This window comes from Pipistrellus kuhlii, unplaced genomic scaffold (genome assembly GCF_014108245.1).
Source record: "Pipistrellus kuhlii isolate mPipKuh1 unplaced genomic scaffold, mPipKuh1.p scaffold_m20_p_4, whole genome shotgun sequence".
NCBI lineage: Eukaryota > Metazoa > Chordata > Mammalia > Chiroptera > Vespertilionidae > Pipistrellus > Pipistrellus kuhlii.
In genome coordinates this window covers 37,332,597-37,348,537 of record NW_023425540.1, presented here as the reverse complement: position 1 = coordinate 37,348,537, position 15,941 = coordinate 37,332,597, and the positions used below count along the sequence as shown (strand labels likewise).

The 15,941-nt window shown below is 34.6% G+C and overlaps 1 protein-coding gene across 10 annotated transcripts in view; it reads left to right on the top strand.

The window, feature by feature from the left end:
* The window catches only part of AP3B1 (adaptor related protein complex 3 subunit beta 1), a 185,934-nt gene that overhangs the window by 33,528 nt on the left and 136,465 nt on the right, over nt 1–15,941 (top strand). For 8 of the 10 annotated variants that reach the window (XR_004982833.2, XR_004982834.2, XM_045571657.1 and 5 more), the window contains 3 exons: nt 160–320; nt 4,534–4,600; nt 13,305–13,487. Coding sequence is in view for 8 of the 10 variants with exons in the window: in XM_045571657.1 (XP_045427613.1) it covers nt 160–320; nt 4,534–4,600; nt 13,305–13,487 (411 nt within the window). In the remaining 2 variants the exon portion in view is untranslated. The remainder of the gene's footprint in view (nt 1–159; nt 321–4,533; nt 4,601–13,304; nt 13,488–15,941) is intronic. The other 2 variants (XM_036409011.2, XM_036409013.1) reach the window with 2 other exon arrangements.

Genomic DNA, 15,941 nt, shown 5'->3' with positions numbered 1-15,941 from the left:
TTTTTAACCAATTTCCATATACTGATTATTTATTGTAAATTAAGTAGCTTTCCCCCTGCTATTTTTACATTGCATCCTTTAAGCATCTATTAACTATAAAGATGTCTTTGAAATACTGTAAACTTGAAATTTTGATGAATATTTTTGCATAATTTTTAGGATCCAAATCAGCTAATTCGTGCAAGTGCTTTGAGAGTTCTGTCAAGTATTAGAGTGCCAATTATTGTACCTATTATGATGCTCGCTATTAAGGAAGCTTCTGCTGATTTATCACCATATGTTAGGAAGAATGCAGCCCATGCCATACAAAAGTTGTACAGGTAGGTGCCTTGTTAACAATGCCAAATGTTTCTAATATTATATGGAATGCTCTATAATCTGTGGAGGCCTATTTTTTTTTTTTTTTTATTTTTTTTTTTTAGCTCTTTTAACTAATCAGTTCTTATATTAAGTAGTGATTTGAAGGAGTTAAAAGAGTGACTATGTTTTTCCCACCACAAAATTCTTTAGACAACTTTGTTTAGGTTATAGAGACCCTACACAGGTTTTACTTGTGAGCCTGTTAAGGCCTATAATACTTTATAGATTTTATAACTTAAAAATAATCAGAATTTAAATTCTTATTTATATGGTCTACCTCTCATGTACACGTAAACATATATAATAGAAAACTATTATTATTTTCAGTTTACTGTAGAGTAGGAATCGTAAGTATGTTATCTTCTCAACTCGCTTTGTTTCCCTTTCTTCATCTTTGGTCCTGCAGTTTCCTTCTTTGTCTGATTCTTTCCCAGATATATATTAATAAATATTTTTTAAAATATAGCTCCATACCATATTTTTATGATACTTATTAAAATATCATACACTTCTTGCCTAACCTGTTTGGCTCAGTGGATAGCGTGTCGGCCTGCAGATTCAAGGGTCCCAGGTTCGATTCCGGGCAAGGGCATGTACCTTGGTTGCGGGCACATCCCCAGTGGGGAGGGTGCAGGATGCAGCTGATCGATGTTACTCTCTCATCAATGTTTCTAACTCTTCTATTCCTCTCCCTTCCTCTCTGTAAAAAATCAATAAAATATATTTAAAAAAATAAAAAAAATAAAATACCATACACTTCTTGATCTCAGTGATAAATATATTGTTTAAGTAAAAATAATACTATCTGCAATAATTTGGTATTCTTTTTTTTTTGTTTAAATATATTTTATTGATTTTTTAAAAAATAAATCTTTATTGTTCATATTATTACAAATGTTCCTCTCCTCCCCCCCCCCATTGCTCTCCTCCACCAGGTTCCCACCCCACCCTCTGCCCTTTCCCCACCCCCCATTGTCCTCATCCATAGATGCACAGTTTATGTTCAGTCTCTTCCCATATCCCCCTCTCCTCTTTTCCCCAAGAATCGACAGTTCACTCCCCTTCCATACCTCTGATTCTGTTATATTCAACAGTTAATATTGTTCATCAGATTTTTTTTTTAAATTTCCTTGTTTTTTAGATTCACTTGTTGATAGTTACGTATTTGTTGTTCATAATTTTTATCTTTATTTACTTTCTCTTCCGAAAGAACCCCCTTCAGCAATTCATATAATTTTGGTTTGGTGGTGATGAACTCCTTTAGATTTTTTTAATTAGTGAAGCTCTTTATCCGGCCTTCGATTCTGAGTGATAGCTTTGCTGGATAGATTATTTTTGGCTGTAGGTTCTTACTATTCATCACCTTGAATATTTCTTGCCATTCCCGTCTGGCCTGCATGGTTTCTGTTGAGAAATCAGCTGACAATCATATAGGTGCTCCTTTATAGGTAACTACTTGCTTTGCTCTTGCTGCTTTTAATATTTTCTCTTTGTCTTTTACTCTTGGAATTTTAATTATGATTTGTCTTGGTGTGGTCTTATTTGGATTCCTTTTGTTTGGAGTTCTGTGTGCTTCTTGGCCTTGTAAGTCTAATTCTTTCACCAGATGGGGGAAGTTTTCTGTCACTATTTCTTTCAGTATGTTTTCGATATCTTGCTCTCTCTCATCTTCTGGGACCCCCATAATTCTGCTGTTGGTTCGCTTGAAGTTGTCCCAGAGGTTTCTTACATTATCTTCAACTTTCTGGATTCTCTTGCCTTCTAGCTTCTGTGGAGGAGTGTCTTCTGGTCTTTATGTTCCAAATCTTTGACTTGATTCTTGCGGTCTTCCATTCTATTTTTAGGACTCTATATAATATTTTTTATTTCAGACAATGTATTTTTTGTTTCTTGTTGATCCCTTATTATTTCTAGTTGATCCCTTTTCATATCCTCATAGGTCTCATTTATTTTATCGGCCTTTTCTAGGAGATTCTTGAACACCTTATAAGTGTGGTTTTTTAATTCTATATCCAGTCGCTTTTTGTCCTCCATTTCTTTTATTTGTGATCTATTTCGTTGTCTTGGCATTTTCGCCGCTTCCCTGATGGGGCAGAGTTTCAGGGTGGAGCCTACAGGTTTGGCTTCGGTCAGCCACGCCCTATGTGGTTCCTGAGTCTCAGTAATCCCCAGGGTCCTTCAGTACTCACTGCAAGTGCCTCTGAGAGAAAGGTGTCCTCGATTTTCGCCTGCTACCAAACAGTGTAGGCTCTCCCAATGAGCCCGGAACTGGGGTTCAGTTCAGTTGGAAGTGGGTTGGAGGTGGCGTTCAGAGCAGTCTGGAGCCCCTGTCTCCTTCCCGCCAGGGCAATCCCGCGGCACAGCCAACTGTTCCTTCTCTGCACGCAATGTGCATGCTGCCGGGACCTCCTTTCGCTGCTCCCCCGGGGTTCCGCCTTACACCCCAGCTCCCTCTGTTTGAGCCTGGGTCCCCGGGGTCTGACCTAGAACTGGGGTTCAGAGGAGTTGGAACTGGGGCCCAGCACAGTCTGGAGCCTTTGTCTCCTTCCCGTCAGGGCAACCTGGCAGCAGAGTCAACAGTCGGTCCTCTGCGCACAATGTGCGCGCCTCCGGGACTGCCTCTCCGCGTGTGCCGCGTGTCTCCATACCTTAGGCTTTTACAGCTCCTCCGCTCTTCCTTCTGGATTTTCCCTTGCTTCTCGTTGTAGAATTTCCAGTCAGTCGACTTTCCTGTAATTCTGGGTAATGTCCATTTTATATTTTAGTTGTATTTTATTGAAATTGTTGTGTGCAGCTGCGGCTAGGTGTTTACCTGTGCAGCCATCTTGGATTCTCTCTGTCCAAGCTCTGGTATTCTTTTCTGTTACCATTAATTCCACAAGCTTTTGTCAATATTATTTTGGTTCCTGGTGTTATGAAATATGTATAAAATATATTTTAAAAAAGTAGATGTATTACACATATTTGAGGGAAAAAATCAAACATATGCTAAATAATAAAAGGCAATCTATAATTGAATATGATATTAACATATGATATATATGTACATACAAAGGCACACTAACAATACCTGTAATAGGTTAAGGCTCAGAAATTACATATGGGGTTTCATAATGTAAAGATGTAGTGAAATGGCATTAGTTGGAAAAGACTTCCTTGAGAAGGAAGACTGGGGCTGAAATTTGAAAGAAAAGGTTTGAATATTCAGATAATTATAATAGTAATAAACATAAAAATAAATATATAATAAAAGCCTAATATGCTAAGTGTCTGGTTGTCGGTTCAACCAATCAAAGCATAATATGCTAATGATATGCTAAGGCTCCTGAGTCATTTGCTATGATGTGCTCTGACCACCACGGGGCAGTCAACCAGTCGACTAGTCACTATGATGTGCACTGACCACCAGGGGCCAGATGCTCCAACCGATAGGTTAGCTTGCTGCTGTGGTCCAGCAGCAAGATGGGCAGACATGATCAGGACAGAGCAAGATGGGCAGATATGCCCCGAAGCCCTCCTGCGGTCCCTCCCCGGCTGACCAACCTCCCATATCCCTCCCCAGCCTTGATCATGCACTGGTGGAGTCCCTCAGCCTGGCCTGCACCCTTTTATAATCCAGGCCCCTTTGGAGGATGTTGGAAAGCTGGTTTTAGCCCGGTCCTGCAGACATAAAAGCTTAATATGCAAATCGACCAAATAGTAGAACAGCTGGTTGGTATGATGTGCACTGACCACAAGGGGACACTCAATGCAGGAGCTTCTTCCTGGTGGTCAGTGTGCTCCCACAGGGGGAGCGCCACTCAGCCAGAAGCCAGGCTCACAGCTGGTGAGTGCAGAGGTTGCAGTTAAAGATGTCTGACTGATGGCTTCCAGAGAGGTTACTTAATGTTTTCTTACTTTTTTTAAAAAGTGAACTTGTTATTTAAATACTTTCTTAATGGTATTGGTATCTGAATTTAATATGAGCAACTTTAGAGAGAAAGAATAGGTCACATTTGGGAGAAAAAGCATCCCATTTTACATTAAATTCATTTCTATTCTTATCTTTACATAATTCTTGCTTTCCCTTTCCCTCTTTAAATGTTTCTCAGTATTTTTGAAATGGTTAGTTTCATATAAAGTTAGAATTAAAGGAAAAAATTTAATGTATGTTCTTTTCTCTTTATGTTTTAGCCTTGATCCAGAGCAGAAGGAAATGTTAATTGAAGTTATTGAAAAACTTTTGAAGGATAAAAGCACAGTAAGTAATATATTCTTAAGTTTGAGTACAATTATACTTTACTTACACAGAATCATTTTACTGTTATATATTTGATGTAATTATTCTTATTGCTTTTTGAATGGTATAAAAGTAGAATATTATAATTCTTGAAGAATAAAACTATCCACATAAAGGGAAGGATTGCATTTAAAATTATTTTTTTTTAACAACTGGGTGGTTAAGGCATGGGGTAGGCTAGAAGGGGTCAATGGAGGGAAAAGGAGACATCTAATACTTTTAACAATAAAGATTTAAAAAATATTTTGTTGGTTACATGTTTCTTCACAGACTCTGAAGAAGAGGAAGTTGGTAAAAAAAAAAAATGCTTTCTTTAATCTGTGGCTAACTTATTAACTGATTTTAGTGCCAAAGTTTTTATTTCAAGCAATGATTTATTAGAGTTTTTAAAGGCTGAATCACCTGGGAATAAATAATTATTTTAAAATAAAGTTTTTAAAAATATTAGAGACATTGAAAAATTAGAGAAGTGTGTTTTAGTATTAGAATTTTTAAAAAATACTGAACATTTTCATATGTACAAGACTTTTATTGACTGGTAAGAAAGATCTTACTGACTAATATGAGTCATCTTTTAGGAATGGGTATAATTCTGCCTTCTTTCTTTTCCACTCTCATTCTTTGTATTTGATGATAATGGGATCTAGGAATAGTGATGAACCATGGGTTCTGTGAGCTGACCTCTGAAGGAGCAGATATAATGGTTTCTTTGATGGAGGCTTCTGCACCCACCTCTATGGCTCTACTATTGAGGAAAAGGCTGCCAGCTCATTTTAGAATAATATCAGCAGTTATCCAAATACAGTAGCAACTAGCCCCTTATAGCTATTGTTGGTTGGTGTAGTGCATGATTTGTCATGGAGAATATTTAATTTGCACTTGAGAAGAATGTGTATTCTCCTGTTGTTGTGTGTAATGTGTTATGTTTGAGTGTTTTATGTCTGTTAGGCCTAATTAGTTTATAGTATTGTTCACGTCTTCTGTTCCTTTGTTGGGTTTTCTGCCTGGTAGTTTTATCCATTATTGAAATTGAAGTATTGCAGTCTACTGGTATTATTGTAGAGCCATCTTATTTCTTTTTTTAATTCTGTCAGTATTTACTTCATATATTTAGGAGCTCTGATGTTTGGTGCATATATGTTTATAATTGTTTTTTTCTTCCTTTTGTCATTATAAAACATCCATTTATCTCTAGTAATGCTTTTTGTTTTAAAGTCTATCTTGTCCATTATAATTACAGCCACTCCAGCTTTTTTATGGTAGCTGTTTACATGATATATCTTTTTCCTTGCTTTTACTGTCAACCTGTTGGTATTTTTAATTTAATGTGTGTCTCCTGTAGACAGCATATTGTTGGATTTTGTTTTTTATCCAGTTTTGAGTAGGTGCCTTTTGCTTAGATTACTTAATTTATTCGTATTTAATGTTATTATTGGTATAGTTGAATTTAAAGCTATTTTACGTATTTTTGGTTCTTTATTTCTCCTTTACTGCTTTGTTTTTACATTAAGTGAATATGTTCTGTTGAATATTTTAATTCCTTTAATGAGGTTTTTAATATATATATTTGGAGGTTTTATTCCTAGGCCATCCAGCAAATTTATTTTAACCTATGATGTAGCAGGATCTTCATTGTATTTCTTCTATAATATGTGGTATAAAGTAAGAGATAAACATGTATAGTTTTGTTTAATAAATAAATATATTTCAAAAATATATTTATTTATTAAACAAAAATCCTCAGGGTCAGCATGTTACTTAATGCAGACATATTATAGGCATTTCCTTTAGATTGACACAAGGAAGGATGCCCACCTTCTCAGCTACAATTAGAAATTGTACTAAAGGTGTAAGTCAAAATAATTAGACAAGAAAAATTAGTCAGGAATTAGAAAAAAGAAAGTACAACTTCTCTTTGCAGATGATATGATTCATTTTCTAGAATAAACCATAAAGAATGAAGAACAAAACTAAATCAAACAAAGAGCTCAGTAGACAAGCAGGTTAAAGAATTATCATTCAGAAAATCAATAGCTTTCTTATATACCAATATAGCAAGTTCAGTTATATAATGATAAAGCAATTTCAATTTATAATAGCATAAAAGTAAGACCAAGATAAAATGCAACTCTAAACCACTGCTTAACTCAGTTGTCTCCATCTCACTACTCCCCACAGAGGTACATTAGCAATTCTGAAACAATACTTTTCTCTGCATTCTGGAATGGAGCTAATAACTAAAAATATATTGTGGTAATGTGAGCCACATTTCTTAATGTTGGGCACTTTGCAATTTAACCATCATGTCTGATTTTTTTTTCTGTTTCTTACCTGTTTTCAATCAACTACCTTATTTTTGATGTCTCTTGTTCATTTCTATTCCCTGCTTTTGAATTTCTGATTCATGTAATTTTTCTATTCTCCAAATACTGCTTTGAGGGTGCTTATTAATTCATTTGGAGTGTTGTGTTTGTTTTCTTCTGCTTCATCATTGATTATTTTGTGGATAATTTTCAGCAGTTGAATTGTTTTGATTTTCTGTTTTTAGTACTTACAGATTACTTGCATCTTTACTTTTTTTTTCTGAATAGGGTTGGTGATGTGAGTTTGAGGAACTTTGTCAAATTCTAGTATAAAAGCACTCTGTCAGAATAGCAGAATGGCAGAATAGCAGTGCTTTTTAAAAAAATTAAGTGGCTTTTTTTGTTGTTTTGTTTTTACTTTTTTATGGGAAGGGCATCCAAAGGGATATATGTCCTAAGATTATTTTGAGTATGATTATTTTTTACTTTTAGGAGCCTGAATTTTTTCCTCTTTTATTCTGTCCCCTTACAGTTCCTAAGGTGTTCTTTTCCTCTACTCTTTAAAGCATCCTTCCTCATAATCAGCTTTGATCTACCAGGAATCATTTACAGTATAGTATTTTCATACTTAGAGTTCTCTTTCTGCTGTTGCTATTAATTACCTTTTATACCTACCACCAACTCCTGTCTGCTTTGTTTTGGTATCTCAGTTTTATCAGACTGAGATAGTATTCTGTGAAGTTTTGTGACATAAGCATGAAAGATAACTCTGGGATTGAGGACTGACTTTTCTGCTTTCATGTAATTTGAAGTTTGGAGGTTCTCTGTGTTTTAATTATACTTAGGACATAGGTTTACGACTTTAGTTTTTCTGGGTTTGGAATGGAAGATTCAGATCTACTCAGGTTTCAGAAGTATTTAAATTAGTTTTGAGAATGTTTTCTGATTTTCCCCTTTGTATGATTATTATCTCTTATAGATAGAATGAAAATATTTTTAGGTCTATACAGTTATTTATGGATCTTATCTTTGTTATTATCGATACTTTTGCTTGTTGCATGTAATACTTCATTGAAGGAAGACAGTTATATTTCTTCTTTCCCCCAAATTAATAATGTCAGCATGGACATTTAAAATCAATAAGAATTCTGCCCTGGCTAGTTTTGGTCAGTGGTTAGACATCAGCCCACAGACCATAGGGTTGTGGGTTCGATTCCTGGTCCAGAGCATATTACCTGGGTTACATGTTCCCCCAAACCAGTAGGGATGCATGGAGGAGACAACTAATCTATGTGTCAATGTTCCTTTATCTCCTCCTTTCCCCCCCACTCCCCCACCCCCGGACCTTCCACTTCTCTCCTTTCCACTCTCTGGAAATCAGTGGGAAAAATATCCTTGGATGAGGATTTAAAAAAGATATATAAATCATGTTTGTTTAAAAATTTCCCAATTAAATGAACAAGGTCCAATTTATTTTCACATTGTGAAAAAGAATGTGTTATCAGCAGAGCTTCTTGGGGTCATTATCATGATGACATTGCTGTTGCTGTTGATAAGTAAAACTTGAAAGGTATTAATATATTTAAAAAGTTTCCATTTAACCTCTGTTAATTTTTTAAAATAGATATTTTTACATTGATTTCAGAGAGGAGGGGAGAGGGAGAGAGAGAGAAACATCTGTGATAAAAGAGAATCATTGATCAGCTGCCTCCTGCACCCCCCTGCCCCGCCCGCAACCTGGATTTGAGCACGCACCCTAGGCATGTGCCCTGACTGGGAATTGAACTGTAACCTCCTGGTTCATAGGCCAACATTCAACCACTTAGCCATGCCAGCTGGGCTGTTGCTTATTGTAGCCTAAGAAGATTTTCCTACAATTGAGATAAGTCTCCAAGAAAACTAGTTCTAGAACACTTTAAGTAAAGGTGGAATATATATTCAGTACATATTAAAAGATAATAGATTGGCTTTTCCCTTTTACTAGAGAAAGAGCAATATTTTTCATATGATAATTCTTTCCTAATAATAAATAATTTGGGGTTTAGGAATATAGTTATGGTAATATAACTGGAAGAACATATGTTACTTACCTAATTATTGTTTGAATATATCTGTAAATTTTTAAAAACCTCATAACTACAGTCAATAAAATTAAAAAGGGAATATTTTACCTATATTCCCCAATCATTACAAGTTTTCTTTATATAATTTCTTCATTTTATATTCTCATATTTACCATTTTCATCCTATTTTCTCTATTTAACATATCCTGAACACTTCCTTACTATAAACCTTTACTGATTTTCAGTTATACATTCATTTTTTAAATTTGTAACACTTTTTAAATGCAGAAATCCATATTTGTTGAGCAAGTTAAGCATAGTAGTGGATGGTCTCTCTTATTTAGTACACCTCAAAAGCAGGCTGGTATTTATTTGTTTTTCCTTCTACATTAATTTTAAAGAAATCCTTTTGATGGCATTTAACTTTCTAATAGAATAGAATGTTACTTAGGAAAACAATTTTGATCCATGGCTACTGAAAAACCGAAGTTTTTTTCCCCCCCAGGAGAAAGTTTCCACTTAATTTAGCTACAAAATGATGTTTAATGAATATATTGTTCATAACTAAGCTGTGGGGAGAAGATACCATTTTCTAAGTTATTGATTTAATGTTGGTAAAAGCCTCACTGTTGTGGGCAAAAAACCCACACCTCTGAGTTTGTGCAGATGTTTTGTTGTGATAGATCTATTATCCAGCTATTAGAAGATAAATGACGGATCTTTCCCATTTTCCATGCCTCAAGAAAATTGAAATAAGAAGGGGAATATCATTTGGGCTGTATGATTAGGGCAGGTTGGATGGCCATTAATTTAAGAGAAGAAAATCTTGGCAGCATTGGCCAGCTTATACCATATTATCAATCAAACCTTGATGCACTTCTTGTGATGACCCAGCACTCTCAGGTTTTTGCAACGTTAATTAGAATTCATGACAAAATAGATGCAAGGAAACGTTTTGTACCCTTCATAATTTTATAGAAAATTTATTGTTATTAGTGGAACCATTTGCTTAGTGTGATTTTTTTCATTACCAGCTTGTCAACTAGCATAGATAATCTGGAGAAAATATGAACTCCATAGATGGGGTGTCACTTTTGTTGATGGTTCATGTAGTTTACCTTGGAGCACAGCTAATGGCTGAAGTTCATAGCAACAGCACAGAAAAACGTGGCAACCAAGGGAAGATAAATGAACTATGTTTATTGCTTTAATATAAAAAATACATAAATGGAAAACTGCATTTGAATTTGATGAGCTCATTGCTAGTTTTGTTGGAGTGATTTATTTTTCTCCTTATATAAACAGCTACTATTGACACAGTGGGATAGAAATTAACTGTCTTTTTTTTGGGAAATGAATATTTTTGGTTTTAAAATCTGAGTAAATAATTTTATTTTAATTCTGGGAGTTTTATAGAGTATTGAACGTTTAACAGACCTTAATTATTAATTCTTCTGGCAGTGTTTTAGCCAAGGGTAAGTTTGTTAAAACCTTACAATGAAATATCTAAAATAGCCAGTTTTATTTTGCAAAGGCATCTTTTTTACAGTCTTCCTAATTATTTGTTTCTTAAACTTTATTTGTACTTGTGTAATTATTTTCTTTCATTTTTCATGTTCTTTATTAGTACTTAAGAATTATTTTGTATCTATAGTTCTTGGTTTAATAGATTTAATAACATGTGGTAGCTGATTTTTCTTTTAATTATTTGGTATCTACGAAACACTTTGAAAAAAAGATACTCTAGGCTTAGGCAAAATAAGCCTTTATTTTACACAATTCTTACATTTAAACTTTGTTGAATTATTATTTCAAAATTCCATGGATTATTTTATTCTAAGTGGTATTATTTATTTTTGTATTTGAACACCTTTTACTAATTGATACAGATATGCCTATGTATAAAATATATATAAATATAGATATATTTCACAATTACGAAGTCATTCTATAGTTTGATGCTATAAACTTAGTTGTTTTAAGAGTTTTTAAAATATTAATTTTATCCTTTTGAAATACGATTATCACAGAATATAATTTTTAAAGATTTATGAAAAAGACATCAAAATGTAAAGTTGAAAACACTAACTTAACTTCCTTTCCATATAAATAGCAAATAGAAAATTATATGTATAATGCAGTTTTATATAGTTCACACAAATAGTCAATTCTTTGCTTTTTCAATTGAAGTGTATACATGCTGAGACCAGCAGGCGCCAGTACATGGGCAGGGCTGGAGTCAATAAATGCAGCTTCACGTTTATGCTGATTGGTAATTCATAAAATCCCCACAGGACTGGAAACTTGTTTAGCATAATAGCAAGTCTATATTCTGAGCTGTTTTCTTTCAATTGTATTGTTGGTTGCATATTAATAAACTAAATGTCAGCCAAGTAGAGGGACAAACATTAAAAATATGAATATCATTGTATCTAATATTTTTCAAAAAGTACCGTTTCAGTATATTATTTCAGTAAGTTATATTTCTACTTAATTCTGTATTGTAAGTCATTGGGGAAATTTTAGACACTAAAATGAAGATCCCTAGTGTTCAGAAAGAATATGATATTAATTTATTTTTTCAAAATTGTTTTATATTGTTGGCTAAATATATATATGTAAACTATTTGTGTATCATATATTTTGCTTAGCTTGTATTTTTATACCAAAGAAATCTTGATTTCACCACTTTGCAAAAGCATGAGAATTCCCCAAAAAGCATTTATGGTTCATTAATTGGTCTTAGAGAAAGCTGCCTTTTGTTGGTAATTAATTATTTCAATTTAAGCACATAAGTGATAAAGCTGTACTAAAATTATAGCCTGTATTTTCTTTGTAAATAAATTATATTGGTAAAAACAGGTGGATTAAAATGTGTAAGATATGAAAGTGCTTTTGTTTCAAAAACATTTATGAGTTTCTCATTCACATTTTAAGATACATTCATTGTGAAATTATTGTCATTTTCATTGTAAACTGATATAATGTGGTCATGGTTATTGTCTTGATTCTTTTTCTGAATATTGTCATGTATTAAATAATGGCTCTTTAGATTAGAATTTAGGTTAGCTTTAAAAATGAAAAATGTGCATGATGAGTATATTTAATCCATATGTGAACAATTTGTAGAAGTTTAACCTCATGAAATAAAAAATTACCCAAATTTCTAATATTAGTATTTCAGAAAAATATTAGTTTTATATACATGTTACAACTCTTAAAATTATTCTTTTAGGGAGTGACACTTTAAATTTTGTTATTTAAACATGTATAATCATTTATTATTATTACTTTTTATTCATACTTTTTTATTAATAAAATATTAAAAGTTTTACATATGTATTCTTTTCCCCCAATTGAACGCCCCCCCCCAAGCCATTCTCACCCAGGCAAGCCCCCAGGACCCAGTGTCTGTGTCCATTGGCTATGCTAATACGCATGCATACAAGTCCTTTGGTTGCTCTCTAACCTACTCCCCTTCCCTACCATTTGTCTCTGGATCTATTCTTGTTCATCAAATTATGTTGATGATTATATCCAACATATGAGTGAGATCATGTCATATTTATCTTTCTCTGACTGGTTTGTTTCGCTTAGCATAATGCTCTCCAGTTCCAGTCATGCTGTTGCAAATGGCAAAAATTCCTTCTTTTCTTTATATTAATAGCACCACAGTATTCCATTGTGTAGATGTACCACAGTTTTTTAATCCACTTGTCTGCTGATGGGCATTTGGGCTGTTTCCAAATCTTAGCTATGGTGCATTGTGCTGCGATGAACATAGTGGTGCATGTATCTTTCTGATTGGTGTTTCTGGTTTCGTGGGATATAGTCCTAGAAGTGGAATTACTGGGTCAAATGGGAGTTCCATTTTTAGTTTTTTGAGGAAACTCCATATTGTCTTCCACAGTGGCTGCACGAGTCTGCATTCCCACCAGCAGTACAGGAGGGTTCCTTTTTCTCCGCATCCTCACCAGCACTTGTTGTTTGTTGATTTTTTGATGATAGCCATTCTGACAGGTGTGAGATGGTATCTCATTGTTGTTCTGCTTTTTATCTCTAGGATGATTAGTAACTTTGAGCATGTTTTCATATGTCTCTGGGCCTTCTGTATGTCCTCTTTCAACAAGTGTCTATTTAGATCCTTTACCCATTTTTTTGTAATTTATTATTCAGAAGTGACTGAATATTTTAAACATTGATTGCCGTAATAATGATTCTACCTCTATAATGTCTGAGTAGAATCTTTGACAGTGGGAAAACTTTTTTTTAATGAGTTATTATTTCTTTCTATTGTAGCTGGTAGCTGGCAGTGTTGTGATGGCTTTTGAAGAAGTATGCCCAGAGAGAATAGACCTGATTCACAAGAATTACCGCAAGCTATGTAATTTACTAGTTGATGTAGAAGAGTGGGGACAAGTTGTCATAATCCACATGCTGACTCGATATGCTCGTACACAGTTTGTCAGTCCTTGGAAAGAGGTAAGTGTTGAGTAATTTTGCACTTACAAAATATACTAAGAAAATGGATGCGCTTTAAAAATGTGTATGAAAATTAAGAGTAGTAAATTATAGAAATCTGTGAATTTAAGGATATCTCATTTTTCTCATGTTCTTTTAGAAATCAGGAAACCAATATAAATGCAGGGATATTTGGTCATTGTTTTATCATTAGAGGATATATATTTAATGGCACAGTAAAATTTTAGCTTATTCTGCTTAAGAATTGAAGTATATTTTGAATTATCCATGTATAAAAGTCATGTCACATAGGCTCTTAAATTGGTGCAGTTTTACTAACCATCTCTGCATTTATTTTATAAAGTTAACTTTATTTATCATTTAGCAAAGTAAACTTTTGATGGCATTTGTGCTGGATTAAGCAACATGTCCATGCTGCAAATGTCTTGGCCCCTTAATGTAAATGGTGACTTTGACAATAGATTTTTGTTGCTAATAGCTAGTTATTTAATTTCAGCCAGTAATTTTCCAGATTGCTATTGAGATTTTCCCCCCCCTGTTTTATAGGTAAATTTTTTACCTAGTCACTATCACTATTTAATAAAACTTTTTATTGTACTTTCCTGTCAGCATCAAGTCACTTTAGTAGCTTTATGCAAATGATCCTTTGCTTTGTCACTATGTAGAAATTGGAGTTAAAATATATACATTTTTTACCATATCCCCTAAAAATATCTTTGTAGTTTGTCTATTTATTTATGTTCCTTTAATTTAATTTAATTTTAGGTAAAATTCATGTTTGAAGCTATTTGCCAAATAAAAAAATTAACTTTTATACTACATATATATTTATTTTTTGACAGATTATTTAAGAAATTGGTACTATATGCATTCTTTATTTTTACATGTTAATTCTGTGAACCTTAGTTATTATTACAAACATGAGATGAAACTCTGGTCATTGTCCTGGTAACACTGGAATTGGGCTAAATAATTTCTTATCTTTGCTACTTATTTGCAATCTGACCTAGGCTTTATTCTAAATTATGTGGTTAATGGGCTAATTAAGTAGTTTCCAGGAGTGCTCCTCTGCTCTAGGATGCTGTAGTACTGCCACTGGACCAACCAAGAGGGTGGGGCCCTAGAATCTCTAGACCACATGTGTCAAACACAAGGCCTGCGGGCCAAATCTGTCCCGCCAGGCCTTGCAATGTGGCCCGCACCGCGCTGTCATCACTGCACTCCGCTGCGTTTCCATCACAATGACAGTTTATGACTGTTCAGTAAACCATTCGGCCCGCGATTTAGGCTGGATTTTAGATTTTGGCCCCTTCTCTGATTGAGTTCGACACCCCTACTCTAGACTGTTCCAAACGGAGCAGGCTTCACCTTTACCTGCCATTCATATGCAGCTTTGCATGTTATTTCCTTTTTAAAGATTTCTGGGCTAAAAGAAAAGAAAAACCTCCAGTAAAATAGAAGATTTGTAAAGGTTTGGCTAACTATAATTGGGTATATTCTTAAAAACATAGAAACAAATCAAGAACATTGTGAAATAAAGGGCATCCTTTTCATAACATCATGGTAGCCTCTTTAGAGCCAATTACTGGCAACCATTTAATTTCATTTGTTCTAGTGGTTATAAATTTTACTTTAGATAACACATTTTATTTTATTAATTTAAAATGATTCCAGTTCACCCACAAATAGTCAAGATAACAGGCTTGTGTCTCTTTGAATACACATATGTTTTGTTTATTACCAGTGTAAAAGATTTGAAAGGTCAACCTTTATGGTATCATTAAAAGTAAGGGATTGTTGCCCAGGCATTGTGGTTCAGTGTTTGAGTGTCAGTCTGTGAACCAGGAGGTCTTGGTTCAATTCCCATTCAGAGCACATACCCTCAGTGGAGGGCATGCAGGAGGCAGTAGATTGATTATTCTCTCACATCATGGATGCTTTTATCTCTCCCTCTCCCTTCCTCTCTGAAATCAATATGTGCGTGTGTATTAAATATATATATTTATATATATATACTAGAGGCTCGGTACACAAAATTTGTGCTCTGGGAGGGGAGGTGTCCCTCAGCTCAGCCTGTACCCTTTCACAATCAGGGAGCCCTCAGGGGATGTCCGACTGATGGCTTAGGCCGGGGGGTGGGCCTAAGCTGTCAGATTGACATCCTTAGAGCTGTCACAGAGATGGGAGAGGATTCCGCCACCTCTGCTGCACTTGCTAATCATAAGCCCAGCTTTTGGCTGAGCGGTTCTCCCCCTGTGGGAGGGTACTTACCACCAAGGGGCAGCTCCTGTATTGAGCATCTGCCATCTGGTGGTCAGTGTTTATCATAGCAACTGATAGTTCTGCTGTTTGGTCGATTTGCATATTAGCCTTTTATTATATAGAGAGAGAGTGTGTGTGTGTGTGTGTGTGTGTGTATGTGTGTGTATATACACACACACACACACACACTAA